Raw genomic sequence first — 21,769 nt, forward strand, 5'->3', positions numbered from 1 at the left:
CCTTGTAGTGCATTTAAATATTAAGTGTAGGCTAGCTGTCCTTGTAGTGCATTTAAATATTAAGTGTAGGCAAGCTGTCCTTGTAGTGCATTTAAATATTAAGTAGCAGGCTAGCTGTCCTTGTAGTGCATTTAAATATTAAGTAGCAGGCTAGCTGTCCTTGTAGTCCATTTAAATATTCGGTAGCAGGCTAGCTGTCCTTGTAGTCCATTTAAATATTAAGTAACAGCCTAGCTGTCCTTGTAATGCATTTAAATATTAAGTAGCAGGCTAGCTGTCCTTGAAGTGCATTTAAATATTAAGTAGCAGGCTAGCTGTCCTTGTAGTCCATTTAAATATTAAGTAGTTGGCTAGCTGTCCTTGCAGTCCATTTAAATATTAAGTAACAGCCTAGCAGTCCTTGTAGTGCATTTAAATATTAAGTAGCAGCCTAGCTGTCCTTGTAGTGCATTTAAATATTAAGTAGTAGACTAGCTGTCCTTGTAGTGCATTTAAATATTAAGTAGTGTGCTAGCTGTCCTTGTAGTGCATTTAAATATTAAGTAGCAGGCTAGCTGTCTTTGTAGTGCATTTAAATATTAAGTGTAGGGTAGCTGTCCTTGTAGTGCATTTAAATATTAAGTGTAGGCTACATGTCCTTGTAGTGCATTTAAATATTAAGTAGCAGGTTAGCTGTCCTTGTAGTGCATTTAAATATTAAGTAGTAGGCTAGCTGTCCTTGGAGTGCATTTAAATATTAAGTAGCAGGCTAGCTGTCCTTGTAGTGCATTTAAATATTAAGTAGCAGGCTAGCTGTCCTTGTAGTGCATTTAAACATTAACTAGCAGGCTAGCTGTCCTTGTAGTGCATTTAAATATTAAGTGTAGGCTGGCTGTCCTTGAAGTCCATTTAAATATTAAGTAGCAGGCTAGCTGTCCTTGTAGTGCATTTAAATATTAAGTAGTAGGCGAGCTGTCCTTGTAGTGCATTTAAATATTAAGTAGTAGGCTAGCTGTCCTTGTAGTCCATTTAAATATTAAGTAGCAGGCTAGCTGTCCTTGTAGAGCATTTAAATATTAAGTAGTAGGCTAGCTGTCCTTGTAGTGCATTTAAATATTAAGTGTGGGCTAGCTGTCCTTGTAGTGCATTTAAATATTAAGTAGCAGGCTAGCTGTCCTTGTAGTGCATTTAAATATTAAGTAGCAGCCTAGCTGTCCTTGTAGTGCATTTAAATATTAAGTGTAGGCTAGCTGTCCTTGTAGTGCATTTAAATATTAAGTGTAGGCTAGCTGTAATTGTAGTGCATTTAATTATTAAGTAGCAGGCTAGCTGTCCTTGTAGTGCATTTAAATATTAAGTATAGGCTAGCTGTCCTTGTAGTGCATTTAAATATTAAGTAGCAGGCTAGCTGTCCTTGTAGTGCATTTAAATATTAAGTAGCAGGCTAGCTGTCCTTGTAGTCCATTTAAATATTCGGTAGCAGGCTAGCTGTCCTTGTAGTCCATTTAAATATTAAGTAACAGCCTAGCTGTCCTTGTAATGCATTTAAATATTAAGTAGCAGGCTAGCTGTCCTTGAAGTGCATTTAAATATTAAGTAGCAGGCTAGCTGTCCTTGTAGTCCATTTAAATATTAAGTAGTAGGCTAGCTGTCCTGCAGTCCATTTAAATATTAAGTAACAGCCTAGCAGTCCTTGTAGTGCATTTAAATATTAAGTAGCAGCCTAGCTGTCCTTGTAGTGCATTTAAATATTAAGTAGTAAACTAGCTGTCCTTGTAGTGCATTTAAATATTAAGTAGTATGCTAGCTGTCCTTGTAGTGCATTTAAATATTAAGTAGCAGGCTAGCTGTCCTTGTAGTCCATTTAAATATTAAGTAGCAGCCTAGCTGTCCTTGTAGTGCATTTAAATATTAAGTGTAGGCTAGCTGTCCTTGTAGTGCATTTAAATATTAAGTGTAGGCTAGCTGTCCTTGTAGTGCATTTAATTATTAAGTAGCAGGCTAGCTGTCCTTGTAGTGCATTTAAATATTAAGTGTAGGCTAGCTGTCCTTGTAGTGCATTTAAATATTAAGTAGCAGGCTAGCTGTCCTTGTAGTGCATTTAAATGTTAAGTAGCAGGCTAGCTGTCCTTGTAGTCCATTTAAATATTCGGTAGCAGGCTAGCTGTCCTTGTAGTCCATTTAAATATTAAGTAACAGCCTAGCTGTCCTTGTACTGCATTTAAATATTAAGTAGCAGGCTAGCTGTCCTTGTAGTGCATTTAAATATTAAGTAGCAGCCTAGCTGTCCTTGTAGTGCATTTAAATATTAAGTGTAGGCTAGCTGTCCTTGTAGTGCATTTAAATATTAAGTGTAGGCTAGCTGTAATTGTAGTGCATTTAATTATTAAGTAGCAGGCTAGCTGTCCTTGTAGTGCATTTAAATATTAAGTATAGGCTAGCTGTCCTTGTAGTGCATTTAAATATTAAGTAGCAGGCTAGCTGTCCTTGTAGTGCATTTAAATATTAAGTAGCAGGCTAGCTGTCCTTGTAGTCCATTTAAATATTCGGTAGCAGGCTAGCTGTCCTTGTAGTCCATTTAAATATTAAGTAACAGCCTAGCTGTCCTTGTAATGCATTTAAATATTAAGTAGCAGGCTAGCTGTCCTTGAAGTGCATTTAAATATTAAGTAGCAGGCTAGCTGTCCTTGTAGTCCATTTAAATATTAAGTAGTAGGCTAGCTGTCCTTGCAGTCCATTTAAATATTAAGTAACAGCCTAGCAGTCCTTGTAGTGCATTTAAATATTAAGTAGCAGCCTAGCTGTCCTTGTAGTGCATTTAAATATTAAGTAGTAAACTAGCTGTCCTTGTAGTGCATTTAAATATTAAGTAGTATGCTAGCTGTCCTTGTAGTGCATTTAAATATTAAGTAGCAGGCTAGCTGTCCTTGTAGTCCATTTAAATATTAAGTAGCAGCCTAGCTGTCCTTGTAGTGCATTTAAATATTAAGTGTAGGCTAGCTGTCCTTGTAGTGCATTTAAATATTAAGTGTAGGCTAGCTGTCCTTGTAGTGCATTTAATTATTAAGTAGCAGGCTAGCTGTCCTTGTAGTGCATTTAAATATTAAGTGTAGGCTAGCTGTCCTTGTAGTGCATTTAAATATTAAGTAGCAGGCTAGCTGTCCTTGTAGTGCATTTAAATGTTAAGTAGCAGGCTAGCTGTCCTTGTAGTCCATTTAAATATTAAGTAGCAGGCTAGCTGTCCTTGTAGTCCATTTAAATATTAAGTAACAGCCTAGCTGTCCTTGTACTGCATTTAAATATTAAGTAGCAGGCTAGCTGTCCTTGAAGTGCATTTAAATATTAAGTAGCAGGCTAGCTGTCCTTGTCGTGCATTTAAATATTAAGTAGTATGCTAGCTGTCCTTGTAGTGCATTTAAATATTAAGTAGTAGGCTAGGTGTCCTTGCAGTCCATTTAAATATTAAGTAACAGCCTAGCAGTCCTTGCAGTGCATTTAAATATTAAGTAGCAGCCTAGCTGTCCTTGTAGTGCATTTAAATATTAACTAGCAGGCTAGCTGTCCTTGTAGTGCATTTAAATATTAAGTGTAGGCTGGCTGTCCTTGAAGTCCATTTAAATATTAAGTAGCAGGCTAGCTGTCCTTGTAGTGCATTTAAATATTAAGTAGTAGGCGAGCTGTCCTTGTAGTGCATTTAAATATTAAGTAGTAGGCTAGCTGTCCTTGTAGTCCATTTAAATATTAAGTAGCAGGCTAGCTGTCCTTGTAGAGCATTTAAATATTAAGTAGTAGGCTAGCTGTCCTTGTAGTGCATTTAAATATTAAGTGTGGGCTAGCTGTCCTTGTAGTGCATTTAAATATTAAGTAGCAGGCTAGCTGTCCTTGTAGTGCATTTAAATATTAAGTAGCAGGCTAGCTGTCCTTGTAGTGCATTTAAATATTAAGTGTAGGCTAGCTGTCCTTGTAGTGTATTTAATTATTAAGTAGCAGGCTAGCTGTCCTTGTAGTGCATTTAAATATTAAGTGTAGGCTAGCTGTCCTTGTAGTGCATTTAAATATTAAGTAGCAGGCTAGCTGTCCTTGTAGTGCATTTAAATGTTAAGTAGCAGGCTAGCTGTCCTTGTAGTCCATTTAAATATTCGGTAGCAGGCTAGCTGTCCTTGTAGTCCATTTAAATATTAAGTAACAGCCTAGCTGTCCTTGTACTGCATTTAAATATTAAGTAGCAGGCTAGCTGTCCTTGTAGTGCATTTAAATATTAAGTAGCAGCCTAGCTGTCCTTGTAGTGCATTTAAATATTAAGTGTAGGCTAGCTGTCCTTGTAGTGCATTTAAATATTAAGTGTAGGCTAGCTGTAATTGTAGTGCATTTAATTATTAAGTAGCAGGCTAGCTGTCCTTGTAGTGCATTTAAATATTAAGTATAGGCTAGCTGTCCTTGTAGTGCATTTAAATATTAAGTAGCAGGCTAGCTGTCCTTGTAGTGCATTTAAATATTAAGAAGCAGGCTAGCTGTCCTTGTAGTCCATTTAAATATTCGGTAGCAGGCTAGCTGTCCTTGTAGTCCATTTAAATATTAAGTAACAGCCTAGCTGTCCTTGTAATGCATTTAAATATTAAGTAGCAGGCTAGCTGTCCTTGAAGTGCATTTAAATATTTAGTAGCAGGCTAGCTGTCCTTGTAGTCCATTTAAATATTAAGTAGTAGGCTAGCTGTCCTTGCAGTCCATTTAAATATTAAGTAACAGCCTAGCAGTCCTTGTAGTGCATTTAAATATTAAGTAGCAGCCTAGCTGTCCTTGTAGTGCATTTAAATATTAAGTAGTAAACTAGCTGTCCTTGTAGTGCATTTAAATATTAAGTAGTATGCTAGCTGTCCTTGTAGTGCATTTAAATATTAAGTAGCAGGCTAGCTGTCCTTGTAGTCCATTTAAATATTAAGTAGCAGCCTAGCTGTCCTTGTAGTGCATTTAAATATTAAGTGTAGGCTAGCTGTCCTTGTAGTGCATTTAAATATTAAGTGTAGGCTAGCTGTCCTTGTAGTGCATTTAATTATTAAGTAGCAGGCTAGCTGTCCTTGTAGTGCATTTAAATATTAAGTGTAGGCTAGCTGTCCTTGTAGTGCATTTAAATATTAAGTAGCAGGCTAGCTGTCCTTGTAGTGCATTTAAATGTTAAGTAGCAGGCTAGCTGTCCTTGTAGTCCATTTAAATATTCGGTAGCAGGCTAGCTGTCCTTGTAGTCCATTTAAATATTAAGTAACAGCCTAGCTGTCCTTGTACTGCATTTAAATATTAAGTAGCAGGCTAGCTGTCCTTGAAGTGCATTTAAATATTAAGTAGCAGGCTAGCTGTCCTTGTAGTGCATTTAAATATTAAGTAGTATGCTAGCTGTCCTTGTAGTGCATTTAAATATTAAGTAGTAGGCTAGGTGTCCTTGCAGTCCATTTAAATATTAAGTAACAGCCTAGCAGTCCTTGCAGTGCATTTAAATATTAAGTAGCAGCCTAGCTGTCCTTGTAGTGCATTTAAATATTAAGTAGTAGACTAGCTGTCCTTGTAGTGCATTTAAATATTAAGTAGTATGCTAGCTGTCCTTGTAGTGCATTTAAATATTAAGTAGTAGGCTAGCTGTCCTTGTAGTCCATTTAAATATTAAGTAACAGCCTAGCTGTCCTTGTAGTGCATTTAAATATTAAGTGTAGGCTAGCTGTCTTTGTAGTGCATTTAAATATTAAGTGTAAGCTAGCTGTCCTTGTAGTACATTTAAGTATTAAGTAGTAGGCTAGCTGTCCTTGTAGTGCATTTAAATATTACGTAGTAGGTTAGCTCTCCTTGTAGTGCATGTAAATATTAAGTAGTAGGCTAGCTGTCCTTGTAGTGCATTTAAATATTAAGTGTAGGCTAGCTGTCCTTGTAGTACATTTAAATATTATGTGTAGGCTAGCTGTCCTTGTAGTGCATTTAAATATTAAGTGTAGGCTAGCTGTCCTTGTCGTGCATTTAAATATTAAGTAGTAGGCTAGCTGTCCTTCTAGTGCATTTAAAGCCAGGCCAATTTCTATACAAAGGTAATTCTCCACCCTGAACCTTGTGTATGTAAGGCAAACACTTTAACCGTTATGCAACCCCAGCCCTGCAGAGTTTTAACAGCACTCCTTTTCTGTAACACTATTTTACTGCTTTGCTATTATTTGAATGGCTCTATTCCCATAGCTAGCTTTAAAAACCTTTGTCTGAATGAGTAAACACAGAAATGCAGTCATGGACATAGCATTGTCTAACTCCGTTTTACAGAAGATTTATTTTATTTGATATACAAACAGCAGAAAGATGTAACATAAAAAAATTCAAAGCTGCCAGTTCTTATCTTAAGTAAATATGAGCCACCCTAGTTTCACTTAACAGGTTGGATGCAAAATAAATGAACATAGAAGTGTTGGAGATTGTTCTAGCAACTGGCTAAATGTTCTCAGATTTAACATCTGATAAGGACAATTTAGACAAAGCATTTGATCCTTTTCATTACAACCGGCATACTGATTAAGGTATTTACCTTATAAATACAAGGCGCAGGGTTTGATCCTTTCATGGGGTTATTGGCTAGGCTTAAAACATCCCACAAGGGCAGTCAGTCTGCTACTAATCTATGAACCGGTAATCTACGAATTCTGTGTAGTTAGCACCTGCCCACATTATTTGCACTACCAGCTAATTATTCTATATCCCTCACATGCATTCTTACCTTAGCTATCAGTTCTACAACCTCCTGTCTAACTTAGTGGTTGTTCCAAACATCCATTATCCTACATATAAAATAATCCCTCCCCGCATTACCCCCAGTCACTCCCTGTTCTTCGATTGTGTTCTGTTGCTGTGACTTTTAACTGCTTCTTTTGCAGATTTCCCTGATTTCTTTCAGCTACTTGAATATGATTAGCGTGTCCTCTCTCTTACCTTGAAGGGTAAGCTTTTGCATTTTAAATTTCCTTGAAGTGGCTCTGCTCCAAATCCCATATTATTTATGTGTAGTTGTCTGAATGAACGGATCTATATTAAAACAATGAATGCTTAAAACAATGAACGATGTTTCATCGACTTTTTTTCAGCGAAAACTGGAAATGTCGACACCTCAGAACTAGGGAAAGAAATCATTGTTCCAACCAAAAGCAAAAAAAAAAAAACAGTAAACACTTCCAAACACATACACATGTACATTAACCCTAATTCTACCCCCTCAAAAAAGTAAACAGCTGAAAACACATACACACATAACTCAACCATATATCTAACTCAAAAAAAAAAAGTAAACATTTTAAAAGATATGCATTTACCTTAACCCACACCCTAACCCTAAAGTCAGTAACTGTTGCACATTTACATAAACAGTTCCAAACACATACACACTTACCTTAACCCTAATTCTACCCCCCCCCCAAAAAAAGTAGACAGCTTTAAACACATACACACATAACTCAACCATACATCTAACACAAAAAAAACAGTAAACACTTTCATACATATGCACTTACCTTAACCCACACCCCAACCCTAAGGTTGTTAATTGTTGCACATTCATGCTTGGGAGCTACACTGGGCAAGGAAATCCCTGAGACCACACTACAGTGCAGAACACGGAAAAACAATGAAAGAAGGGAAAGAATTTGCTGAACAGTCGTTTCGCTGTTTTGCCTGTTTGCTCTTTAGGTGTCGACGAAAACGCATTCAACAAAATGCATTTTTGTTATCTAATAGTAACCCGAATGAACAACACTGTGTAGATAGTCTAGAATTGCATACAACAGTCTGCAAGACACCACCTTGTCAACTAGTTACTTGTATGAAAAGACAGTGTCTTGCTTTCTGTTGTGTTTCTGTGTTTTTGCTAGACTCTGCACAAATGCATTACCTTCTTTTAAATCAGAAACAAGGTTAACAGTACAGACACCAACATTTCATCCATGCAATGGAGGTAAACTGGTGTACCCAAAACACTAATATAACCATATAACTCAGTTTATTGGATTATATAAACAAGACTAGATTATCAGTACCATCTTTATACAATCATTATCTTACTGTCTGTTAGGGATTAGGAAAAATAATAGGCGAAAAATCATAGGAGGGAGACCCTATCTGGAATATTGATATACAGAAAATAAATGCATGATTTAATGTGATTCTGATAAATGTACCTGCCATGGTTCAAAATTCAGATGTTTTGCACATGATCCATTGACGAATGGCCCATTTCCCAGAATGCAAGAATGCATGTTATGAAGTGCATGAGCCACAGCGTAGATGGCAAGGTAAGTATTGTAGGTAAATCCTAAGTGAAGAACATCTAAAAATGCAATATCAAGTCCTTTGAGAGTCTCTTTCCCTGTACAGGTGGGTGTCCCATCTTCTGACTGAACTGAGATTTCTGCACCGCTTTCTGTCTTTGGCCATTTGCAGATAAAAGTGGTTTCCCAAAACTGTTTTGTAAAAGGGTCATTTGAATTCTTGAGTGGGTTTATGTCATCAAGGAATTCCTTGAATCCAGGCAATGTAGAGCTGTGCACAGAAAACCATATGGCTCCTTGTAGTATTGGAAAAAGGTCCTTTCTAGCAAAGAGAATGGAATATGGCCACTCATCGCTGCCCAACCAAACTTTCCCAGTTATGTTTTTCCTTGACATCTCTACCAGCAGTGGGTAAAGTCTGCTGTCTGATGACGTAATCACAACTGCATTAGCCGTTGACTTCTTGATGACATTTATTAAGTAGTCCATCTTTTTGTCCATGTCAATCACTGGGAGGGTTTCAAAGAACTCCACACAGATGCCAGTGGCTGCAAACTTCTCCCTTAGCACCTGGCTTACTTGCTGTCCATAGTCATCATCCTCTGCCAGAATACCAACCCACGTCCAGCGAAAGTGAGTCAGCATCCGTGCAAATGCACTATATTTGAGGTATGTACTTGGCAAAGAGCGTACAAAGGATGGAAACACTCTTTTATCACTAAGACTGAGTGCACCAGAGGCATAACTCACCTGTAGAATAAACAGAACAAACTAATGCTTGAAACTAGAACATCCTAAACACCAAAAGTGCATTCCAAAAGGTGTTGTACTAACTGGTATCAATATGCACAAAAGAAAAGTTAAATATAATCTGTAAAGACACGTAAAATATATAAAATGCTGAATTTAAAGAGCAGTTCTGTTTTGCTGTATTTTGCACAGGTATATTAGACACTATGCACACACTTGTTTTGATTTAAATATTTTTTTAATTACTAATGGACATAAAAGCATGGATTTCTGGAAGATTTACAGGTGCCTCATGTGATGCCTTTACCAGACTTGGCAGAGTGACATTATACCATAAGATGTAGGTTAGTCAACATTTATATAGTGCAACAAGTCAGTCATATGTAAATCATGCAGGTTAAAAGAAGTTTTTCATTCTCCAGTGCTCCAGCTTTGGACAAATCCATCTCATAGCACATCTGAAAAATGTGTCACACAGCAAGCATAAGGAAAGTACAAAAAAGTGACAAATTAAAATAATTATCTCATTTAAAGTGCTGATCTGAAAGGATCCATTGTTAACATTTCAGGGTCTGTCTCGTGGACAGGAAGGTATCCTAGGTTCTAAACCCATTATGGTTCTCTGTCTGAGTTCTCAGGCAGAAGTCTGATATTTGCTTGGGCAAAGACTGACATACTACATAGATCGGGTACATCGCTGATGCCTGCAACCAATGTTATATGTTAAATATTGTTATTATTTTTTCATATGAAACATCATCAAATGTGAATGTATAAAAAAGTGGTTAACAAGGGTAAGATGCTTCATGAACTAAAATATTTGTTCCACTTTAAACCTTAATCTTTTATAGCAGCTCACAAGGAGATGCTTCCTTTTTTATTGTTAATCTCATATAAAATATTTTTTTAACAAGATCTTTTAACTTTAATTTGTCTTTACCTTATATTAAGATTAAAATTCTAACAATCTTAAATAAATTGTCTAAATTAAAAAAAAAAGTGCAAAGTATGGGAGAAATAGCATTCAACCTTATAACTTTGAAATTAGGGACAAAACAAAAATAATTAGGGGAAAAAACCTAAATTATGGGCACTTGTACTGGTGCTCCTAATAAATGATTTCTCAATAAAATGTCCAGTTTTGAGACAGACAGAGCAACATCTTCAGGCAAAAGTACACGAGTCCCTACAAATTAGGGACAGTTGATAATAATATGCCACTTAGAAAACTAATAAGGCTATCAGTGATGGCATGTTGCCAACTCTCCCCCACCCCACCCCCAAAATAAAATTGCATAATAACAATAATCTATGGTAGGAGTAATCTATGTTATGGTGGGATTTGTTCATGCCTGACTAGGCTTTTTGAACAGTCCTGGTGACCAGACTTTATCAGGAATTAGAATATCCCACAATAATGCTCAACCATTGTTATGAAATAATGTACAAGATGGGCACTCTGTTTCTTTATTGTTGTATTTATTTATTTGTTTGTTTATTTTGTCATTGGGACAATAAAAAGAACAAAGCTATTTGTATGTCAGAGCTAGGGTCATATTATAACATAGTGAGTCAACATGATATTTTGATATATTTTATAAAAAAAACACAATGAGCAGGGGATAAAACAGATACATACAGATCATGTATGAACACGACACGTAATTATGATGTAATATAAGTTTTCACCGGCAATAGAAACTGTATAATCACAATGTCATGTGCTCAAACACTAGTGAAAACACTTTGGCTGTATTTTTCCTGCGGAAATGAAAACCTCATCCACTGAAAGCTTTGACTCTGCACCCCCTTACTAACAATGCTACCCCTGTGTCTTCAGAGATAACACTGCTATCCCTGTGCCTTCACAGATAAAAAATAAGAGTCATCTTTAACTTAAGAAAGGCTGGCAAACAATTGCATATTTTGTACAATCGGCTGGTTGCTAATCATACTTTACTCCATTGTTTTGTCACACATATTTTTGTTTTTTTGTATTAGCACAGTTTCTGCATTAGATCATAGTAACAGAAACCCACCTTTGGACTTCCCTGTCTGCAGTTCCATGAAAACAAACCAAAACCCCATCTCCCCTCAACAGCATGACAGGACATATGAGCAAGTGGATACTAGCATGTGGCACATCGGTTAGGTAGGACAGGGTAGGAACATCAGGTGTTCTCACGCAAGGAGTGCTTCACACCGAAGCCTGACCAGCCCAACCCTTGAAGCCAATAACAACGCTGTTCAGTATTGTCTGAGTTTCTTTCTATGACAACACATATTTCTATTTTATCATTTCACAGTACCATTTCACAAAACTAGTAATCTAATCCATTCAGTACCTCATGTGTCTAAGAGTAAAGCCGATGTGACGGCCACTTTCGAGGGATTGTTGCTTTTCCTTGCATTTACTGTATGTCATTTTCAGAATGCACATTTTCTTTAGCTTTTATACAATATACTTCAACATATTTCACCTATAATGTTCTATTACTTCCTTAAAATGCAGTGTGATTTGTATGGCTTTGTTGAGTATAATACAATTAAATGTCCTTCTATTCACTGGTTGGAGTATTCCTTAAGATTGGGATTCCCTGCCTTGATTTGCCTGATGTCCAGCCAGTATACAAAAACCTAGTGTTGCTTTAAGGTACACTGTACATCACATGTATGATCCTCGAGTAGCATAGGGCATAAAGATGATGTTCAAATGTACCATCCTCAGAACTTCTTTACAGCCAGTCTGAACATATCTTTTGATCATTAGTCTGAATGCCTACTCCTTTGCCACCAGTTCGAACACATATTTTATTTGTTGGTCTGAATGCCTACATCCTATTTGCTGGTTCCAAGCTATTTCAGATAAGTACTCCATTGGGGTTTTGTTTTTTTATTAACTTTTTGTTGCTTCTGGGGATTTGTGTCTTCTAGGAAGGGTAAATGCCAGTGCGGGAGACAGATTCCTCATAAAGAGTGCCGTGAACAGTGTTTATTTTGCCTAAGCTCCTCTCACGACCATATGACCTGTTCTATCTGTCAGGCTTTCATTCCGAAGACCTTGCATAGTAGGCTTTTTTCCCTTGCTAAGATTCGCACTAAGGATACCATGGAAGGAACTTCCCACCCAATGGTCAGCCATTAGGGAAGAAGAAAGTTAAGAAACCAAAACCAGAATCTTTCACTGTCCAGCCTCTGCTGGACATTTCTGCCAAGGTCACTGAGAACCTGGAGGTTCGCTCAGCTTTATTGTCGGATTCCTTTGCCATGACTGGGTTGGAGGCAGGTGGCAGTCAAATGAGGCTTTGCAGACCTCCATTCTGGACAGTCAGGGAGAACCACGGTTGATTATTTCCAAGGGGCCTAGGGGTGTTCCTCAGATTTTAGTTGGGGAATAAGTCACAACTACTGTTATTGAATGCTGTTCTGAGTCAGAGCCTTCTAGGTTTTACAGGGAAGATATCCTATTAAAGAAAAAGCAGAAAACTAAACAAGTCTCTCCTGCTCCTAGGGATCCACGGGTCCATATTAGAACGCCGAACGTTCAAAATTTCAAGTGTTCTAATATCGACCCACTGAAAATATCGAAGAAACAGAAAACCAATTTTTTTCCTAGGGAAAGAATTTGGTTGTCCGTTTCTGTTGCTTCGGTATTTTCAGCGCTGTGGTGGAAAGTTATGGGTTGGGTTCAGGTAAGTGTGTAATTGTGTGAACATGAGGGTTAGGGTGGGTTAGGGCGGGTTAGGTGAGTTAGGGTTAGGGTGCAGATCAGGTAAGTGTGCGATTGTGTGGACTTGAGGGTTAGGGTGGGGTAGGTGAGTTAGGATTAGGGTGCGGGTGAGGTGACTGTGCGATAGTGATGGACCTTAGGGTTAGGGTTTGGGTTAAGGTAAGTGGATAGTTAGTGGTGTATGTATAGTTTAGTGTAGGGTTAGGTGTAAGAGTTTAGGTGAATGTGTGTGGATTGCTGTTTGTTTGGTGTGCTTGTGTTGTGTGTATGTGTTTTGGAACAGCAAATTTTTCCCTAGGAAAAAATTTGCTGTTCTGAATGTTCGATGTTTTAAATTTTCGATTCATAGGGTTTGATATTAGAACACGCAAAATTTTGAATGTTCGGTGTTCTAATAAAGACCCGGGATCCACAGAGTGAGTGGCAGGCCTTCACTCAGAATTTGTTTAAAGCTTTGTTGGCATTAAAACCTCCTGAGAGGTTTCTGTTCCAGCTCCCCTTGGTCCTCATCTCTCCTTAAAAGGCCCAGAAAATAGGATTCCTCTGATGAGGAGTTGAATTCTGATGAGGAATCCCTTACATACTCTTCCCAAATTCCTTCTCCTTTGGACTACAGGCCAGAGGAAGAGGAATCTAACAGTCCTGATAAATCCCTTCAAAGAAATTTCTTTTGAGGACACAGTCTCCAGGATGATAGATTTTTTTAAATGGGATTGTACTTAGGTCTTTGAAATCCCTAAGAGGTATTATGAGTTGCTGCAGATGGAATCTCTGAAACCTCATGCTCTAGTCCTCTTGTTCTAGCTCCTTTGTTAGATGCATTTCAAACCCTTCTAAAGCTCATGATTCTCTGCCTCCTGCTCCCAAGAAATCTTATAGGTGTCATATGGTGCCTGAGGACTGTAACCTTTTGTATAAATGTCCTGCAGCTGACCCCTCAGTGGTATCTCTAGCCTCTGACAAGCCCTCTCAATTGCTTCCTTCACCCAAGTTACTATCTTCTGATAAAGACAGCAGAACCATGGAAAGGTTAGGTAAGAAGGTTTACACCTCAGCTTTTAGGACTATTAATTATCATACTTATATGTCCGGGTCTGTGTTGGCTCTTCTTTCTCAGGCTTGTCAGGTTATTGCTGATCTTCCAGACTCTGAGGGTAAAACATCTGCTCTTTCCCTTTTAGGGACGTCCTCTCAGGTGGTTCATCATTCCATCAAGTGTAGTTAGGATACAGCAGATGCTTCTTCTAGGGCTGCTGCTTTTGGGTCTGGGATCAGGAGAAATTCTTGGTTTCGGGCTCAACCTTTGCCTGATGTTAAGGCTAAGTTGATGGATGCCCCCTTGATAATAAACCCTTGTTTGGGGAAGCTCCTGCTGGTTTAAGTCCCTTCAGGATAAAGGGAAGGCTTTACAGGAATTCAAACATGTTTGCCTTTCCTGTTCTTACATTTCAAAGAAACTACCCCAATAAGCCTGCCTTTGTTTGCAGGCAATCTTGTCCTCCTAATAAGGGCAAAAGGAGTGGCAAATGGCCTCCTTCTGCTAATGATACTCAGGAGTTTTCATTTCCAGATTTATTTATTTTATTTTATTTAATATTTGTTGACTGGGAAAGTCTGACTAGGACAGAACCTATTTTTAGCAGAGGCGCAGGGAGAAACACTCCAGACACATGTTTTTGGAATGTGGGAGGAAACTAGAGTACCTGGAGGAAAGCCACACAACTGCACGAAGGACATGCAGACTCCACACAGAAGGCAGCCCAGCTGAGAATAAAACCAGAAAACCTGTTACTGTGATGCGACAGCATTAACTGCTGCCCCACTGCGTTGCCCGAGATAAATCAGGTGCTGTCTGACTATCCGTCTCTTCCCAGCCATGTTCCTCTTTCTCTTCACCTTTCTCTCTCTCTTCCTTTTTGGCTTCAGATTACTCAAGATTCTTGGGTTCTGTCCATCATTCACCAGGGATATTTCATGGTATGGAAATACTGTCCCCCTTTTATGAGCATTCCTTAGCCTCCTGGAGAACAACTGTCTTTTTTTCTCAGAGGTACTTTGAGACCTTTTGACTCTGGGTACTATTCAAGAGCTGCCTGTGTCCAAAGGGAGGAGGTGATTTTACTCCAGAATGTTTCCTGTCCCAGAAAAGAGGGTACCTGGAGACCAATTCAATACATCTGTCATCTAAACACTTTTCTTAAGGTGCCCACTTTTCGAATGTTGTCCCTTCAGATTCTGTTTCCTCTTTTGCTTGCTCAGGTTTATATGGTGTCTATGGGCCTCAATCCATATTCCAATCCATCCTCTTTTCAGGAAGTTTTGCATTTCTCTGTTGCTTCCTGGCCTTTTCAGTTCTCTGCTTTGCCCTTTGGCCTTTAAACTGCTCAAGGGGCATTCACCAAATACCTCGCTCCTGTGGTTGTTTTTTGCAAGCTTCAAGGAATCCAAGTATTTCCTTACTTGGATGACCTGGTGATTCAGGCCTCCTGTCCAGAGATGCTGCTGCAAAATCTTTATTTTGTCATTTGCCTTCTTCAGACCCTGGGGTTCACAATAAACTCCAAGACGTCTTCTGTGATTCCTTCTCAGGGTCATGTTTTTCTAGGCTGCAGGATTCAGATGGTGCCTATGCATGTATCCCCACCTCCTCCCAAGCCCTTAATTCTTCTCTCCTCCCTTCAAACTCTTCTTCATCTGGCCTAATTACAGCCAGAGGCTTTTTGAGGAGTTTGCTTTCACAGCATCTACCATCCCTATGCTCCCTTTGGCCAAATGTCACATGAAAAACTTTCAGTGGTGCCTGAAGTCAGTTTGGCTTCAACATGCACATCCTCCAGACTTTGTCGTTCCTCCTCATCCTTGTTTCAAGAAGGAACATCCCTAGTGGATCCAACAGTTGTAACTATATCCAGGGATTCCTTTTCATCCCCCTCTTCTGTCTCAGCATCTGTTCACAGATGCTTCAGACGTGGGATGGGCAGCAGTTTTTTACTCTCTAACAGTACAGGGGATCTGATCACCTCTTCAGCAGAAGGAGCACATCAGTGCCAAGGAGTTGAGATGTCCTCTGCTGGCTCTTCAGGCTTTTCATTCTCTTTTCTCCCCGGGACGCCTCAAGGTGTTTACAGACATCATTACAGTGACGTGGTATGTAAACAAACAGGGGGGGGGGCAAGATCTTATCTTCTTTGCCAGTTGCCACTCCTGGTGTGGGATCTTGCTGTCCAATATCAAGTGACTCTTCAAGCAGTTTACATTCTCTCAGGTCAAAACACTGTGGCAGATACTCTGAGCAGGTTCATTACTCAATCGCATGAATGGATGCTTCACAAGGATGTGTTTCTGGATATTGTCCACTGATGGGGTACTCCTCAAGTAGATCTATTTGCCTCCCATCTGAACAGAGAACTTTCTTTCCTCTGGTCTGGAATGTGGATGCCCTGTCTTTTTCTTGGAAGGGTATGTTTCTTTATGCGTTCCCTCTCCTTCCTCTAATTCCAAAATCCTGTTGAAAATTCAATAGATGCTCCCAAAATCTTGTTAGTCACTCACTTTGGCCGAGACAGCAATGGTTCCCTCTTCTTCTGCATTTTGCAAACAGCATTCATCACATGTTACCTCACAGGGTAGACCTACTCACACAAGACAAGGGATCTCTCATCCATCCCCACCTGTCCACTCTTCAAATGACACTTTGGGTGATAGGATTTTGATTCCATATAGACACCTTTTTTTCCTGAGGATATGCTTAGAGTCCTGCAAGAGGCCAGGAAACCCAGTACTAGGAAATCCTACTTATCCAAATGGAAGAGGTTTTCTATTTGGTGTCTATCTTGTAACCTGGGCTCACTTACCGTGGTTGTGTAAATTGCTCAATGCTGGTTTGGCCTATTCTTCTGTTAAGTTCACCTTATCAGCAATCTCTGCTTGTCTGCCTTTATTTCCTCCTGTAACTTCTAGATTTGAGGCTAAACAATTCTTTAATGGCATCCTTCAAATAAGGCCTCCCAGGAAGCCTGTTCCTCCTCCGTGGGATCTTAATTTTGTTTTGGAGAAGTTTACTCAAACTCTTTTTGAACCTGCTACTTCAGCTTTCTTGCAACATTGTTCTTGGAGGACTGTTCTTTTGTTGGACCTTACTTCTGCCAGATGGGTGTCTGAAGTTCAAGCCCTTATGGCGTGTTCTCCTTTTTTTGGTATTTCATAAGGACAGGATGCCCTTGCATACTAATCCTTCTTTTATGCCTAAAGTGGTTAATGAGTTGTCACTTAATCAGTCTATTTATTTGCCTACTTTTTTCCCCTCTCCACGATCTGACAGTGAAGTGGTGCTGCATACGTTGGATGTGCATAGACAAGTCAGATTTTATTTAGATAAGACTAACAGGGGGATTCAGTAATCCCTACATGGTCATTTTCCACTGTATATGTGTTGTAGCACAATGGGCATGGGTCTATATCATATCAGCGAATTGCACAAATTGCGAACGCTCATAATATCGAACATACTGGACTTTGAACTCCCTATTGTGGGGGGCTGTGCCCCCACACCCTCCACAAAATATATATTCCAACTCCAAGATCACACTGCATTGAGGAAAGGGCAAATATCCCATTCTTCACTGTACTGCAATCTCAGAAAAAGCACTTCGAGGTCCGGTACGTTCGATATTATGAGCGTTCGCAATTTGTGCGATTTGCTGATATGATATAGACCCAATGGGCACAGGGTAGCAATGTGTTTTAGATTCACTAAGCACCATGTAGAGGCATGCACCCCCAAGCAAAAAAGGTAAACACCGTGGCATACTAATTATAGCATAAGCAGGTGAATTGCATGCTAACCAACCAATCCAACGTGGTAGAGCTATTCAACAAGCTATAAAACATCTGTGCAGACTCAATGCTGGTTTTTCCTGTGAATTCCAAAACATTTTCAATACAGCCATGGAAAGCAGTCTACATGGGCAGAATGTTAGGGGCTGTTGCTTTAATTCATTTGTTTGTGCTACAGGCTGAAGCCAATGCTGCTGCTGCTGCCAATAGGCTTAGGCCGAGAAAAAAAAAAGAGTTCTCAGGTGCTGTTTAACTGTTCACAACCTACATGATGTGGAAATTGTAGGGTGCTAGAAGGTGGACAGGAGCACACTACAAGAACTCTGCAACCTCTGTCATCCTCAACTCTGGGCTAGAGCCAACCGGGGGGATCCCATTCTAGTGGAGACAAAGGTATGAGTAGACCTTAGAATCTTAGCTACAGGTACCTTTCAGATACCAGCATGGGACATGCTGGGGGTATCACAGACATCAACATCCAGGATCCTCCACCAGTTCTTGAATGCTATGCTCCAACATGCCAGTGACCACATATATTTTTCCTGTAGTTCTGAGGAGAGGACCAGAGATATGCAGAAGTTCTACTGTGTAGCACACAACCCTGAAGTACTGAGTGCCATAGACTGCACTGATATAGAAATAAAGGAACCACCCACGTAACAAGGTAGGCTGTACATAAACAGAAAGGGCTACCCCTCTATCAACTACCAAATCATGTGTAATGCCAGAAAATCATCTTGAACATGTGTGCTGGCAACCCTGGCAGTTACAACTCACATATCTGGCACACCTCACAACTGTACCAGATGTTTGGTAGGGGGGATATCCCATAGGGTCATTTACTGGAGGATACAGGCAATGCACTGAAAGTATGGCTGATGCCACTCATCAGAAGTACACACACACCTAGAGAAGAATGCCATTATGAGGCACATGTTCAAACCAGAAATATCATAGAGCATGTGTCTGGGATGATGAAGTCACAGTTCCAGTGACTCGATACATCTGGAGCAGCCCTACAGTACAACCTATGGATATTCATAGTACGTGTAATGCTATACAACATAATCCTGAGGAAACAGCTTCAGCAGGATCAGCAAGGGGAAAGGGTACACATCCCACCACCAATGTCAAGATCACCACATCCATAGGCAGATGAGGACTCTGAGGGGGGAACCACCAGCTGCTGTTGGTGTAGGCAGACATTGGTGTGCTCAGCATGCCCTTGCACTGGCTATGAAACAATGCATAGCACCCTCACTCACCACCTAAGGGCCTAAGACCTTCCTCCTACTCACATGCATATAGTAACATTGATACCAGGCAACTCACACAGCTGTTACCTCCCCATGTATTGGCTGCGTACTGCTTGCATCAGACAGTGTCAGCCCTGAACTAAAACTGTGGCAGCTGCTGCAGTTACAAGGTAAGTCCTGAACCTGGAGTGTATTGTTTAATAATATGAATGTGTGACATATCCTTGTATTTCATTACTTGGTCTGGTAATCAAGTAAAAGGTGGGGGATTTGTACAGAAATTACCTTAGCATGTGACAGCAGAGACTTATTAAACTTATATGTGTCCATTACTAAGTAGTTAAAAAAGCAAAAAAAAACAAACCAAATGGAGGTGTAGAACTGCACAAAAGATTTTAATGTGCTCCGGTACCTCGGCTAAAGTGCCTTCATGATGTGGAATCAATCACTTTGATAGTGTGTGTCCAGTTTGTGAACCAGTTGGCAACCCATCTTACAATGTTGGGGTTTGCATTCTGTTTGCTAAGTTTATTGGTAATGCCTGAGTGTGGGATTGTGTCGAAAGCCTTGCCTAGTTGAGGTATATACACATATTTGCCCTCGTCAATGGCTGGGGTCACATTTCTGAAAAAATCCACAGGCAGGATCTGCCCTTGATGAAGCTGAATTGGGTCAGATCAAGGTTTGGAAGTCACCTATGTCCTTATTTATGAGGTCCATAATGACACGTTCCATGACCTTACAGATAAGACTGGTCAGGTTTATGAGTCTCTAATTCCCCGGGTCTTTTCTAGTCCACCTTTATGAAGGGGAATAACTATTGTTTTTCTCCATTCCACAGAAACAAAGTCTGTGGGTAGACTATGACTGAAAAGGGTACTTAATGGTGATGCTAGTTCATGTTTTAGCCTGTTTATAAGATAGCCTGGGATGCCATCTGGTCCCATAGAGACTGTTTTTTTGCCTTGGACAAGGCTTAGATGATCTGTTCTTCAGATATGTGGTGTGGGGGTGGGGGAGTTTGGAGGAAGGTTTGTGATAGGTTTGAAGGAGATAAGGGGGTGAAATTTTCACCAAACCTGTCCTCCAGCAGGTTTGCTATCTCTGTGGCTTCAGTGTGTGTGATGTTGTTGGTCACTAGTTCTGCACATGCTAGCGCCCTACCTTTTAGGCTACTTGCATAGCTGTAAAAGGCCTTATGGATATCCTTATATGTGCTTGCTAAGTTCTTCTCAAAGAAGCCCTTAGAGGATTTGAAAAGTTGTCTTATTTGCTTGTTGAAGTTGTGGATAGTGCTTTTCCATTGTTGGTTGGTCTCGCCTTTATTTTCATGGACAGCAACATTTTGCATTTATTGTAAAGTTTGTTGATGCTGGATGTCCACCATGGTGGCTTATTTTTACTTGTGGCCCTGGCTTTGATTTATTCTGGTACAGCTGAATCTATACACTTATGCAAGTGATTGTACAGGGCTGTAGTGTAAGCTTTGGTGTAGTTACCACTTCCAGCTGAGGGTGGGGCTTAGAATGCAATTATACCTTCACCTAGGAGGGTATAGTTTGCCTTGGTGAAGCCTTTTAGTCTGATTTTGCCCCTTGTGAGTTCTGATGTTAGTGTCGGCTTGAAGGTGACTGATTTGTGATCAGATTTAACTAATGAGGGTCCGACAGCTGTTGTAATGCATCTGTTTGACATGTTAGTGAGAACCAGATTTTGTATGTTTGTTCCTCTTGTCAGGGTACAAACAATTTGTTCCAGGGCATTTGAGTTAACAAAGTCAAGGAATTTTGCAGTAGCAAGTTAGGGCTAGTGTAGGCTTCCCAGTTGACAGTGGAATAATTGACATCCCCCATAACCAGAGTGTTCAATAATATTTGGATTGTCTCCAGTTTGATCAAGTAGGCTTCATGTGCACCATGACCCATGGAGGGAGTTGTCTAGTCTAACTAGATGGGAGGTGAATTTAACTCTAATATAGATAGAAACACCACCTCCTTTGGTTCTCAGACATTCATTTTGTGGTCTGAAGGTGTGGAAGGCATTGTAGCTTTGCAAGTCCAGGGTAGTCTCTGAGCCCTTGAACTAGGTTTCTGTGACTGCACAGATATCTACATCTTCCAGTGAGAAAAGTGCTTCTAGTGTGTGCAGTTTTTGGCTTAAGTTCCTAGTGTTTAGCAGCACGACCCTTATTTTGTTATGATTAGCATATTTCACATTGGTAAATTTGTTTTTGAGACCTTGCCTAAAAAAGGCAGTATGGGGGAGGCAACAGCCTTTACAAGCAGCTGAAAGCTTAGAGGTGCCAGATGCAAACTGACTTGGGCAAAGCAGTGAGGTTTGTCGATAATAGCTTCCCAAGCTGACAGGAACTGGATCCCCTTTGAAGTACACCAAAACATAAGCCAGTTATTGAAATCAATCATTTCTTGTTTACACTGTGGCATCATTCTAGGTGAGGGTAGCATGCTGCTCAAGGCTAGGGACATACCTGCCTTGGACACATACTCAGAAATCTCAGTAATGTCTTTCTTCATCTAGTTCAGTGAAGTATGTCTTAGGTCACTCACTCCAACATGAACTATGACAGAGTCATAATGGTACTTGTTGCTGAGAAGGTCTATGTTAGATGATTGAACTTTTAAAAGTTCGAACATCATACGGTCGACACCATATGATCAAACTTTGAAAAGTTCGAAAATCTAATAAAAATGATAAATGACAGAAAAAAACCTACCTGAATGTTGTAAGCAGGGTGGCAAGCTCCCCTACACACCCCACATGGAGGGCTGTACCCCCCACCCCTATCTCTTTAAATATACCAACTCCGAGATCCCACTACAGTGCAGGAAAGGGAAATCTTCCCATTCTGCACTGTATGGAGATCTCTATTGAAATGTTTGAATGTTTAAAAGTTCGAACATATGGTGTTGACCATA

General features: G+C 39.8%; 1 protein-coding gene across 1 annotated transcript in view; it reads right to left on the reverse strand.

Moving 5' to 3' along the window:
* LOC122814491 (extracellular calcium-sensing receptor-like) overlaps positions 1–21,769 on the reverse strand; it is a 130,351-nt gene that overhangs the window by 47,544 nt on the left and 61,038 nt on the right. The window contains exon 3 of the mRNA XM_044087066.1: positions 8,172–9,011. Within this exon, the coding sequence (XP_043943001.1) occupies positions 8,172–9,011 (840 nt within the window). The remainder of the gene's footprint in view (positions 1–8,171; positions 9,012–21,769) is intronic.

The sequence above is a fragment of the Protopterus annectens genome, chromosome 10.part0 (genome assembly GCF_019279795.1).
Source record: "Protopterus annectens isolate FY-2018-M chromosome 10.part0, PAN1.0, whole genome shotgun sequence".
NCBI lineage: Eukaryota > Metazoa > Chordata > Ceratodontiformes > Protopteridae > Protopterus > Protopterus annectens.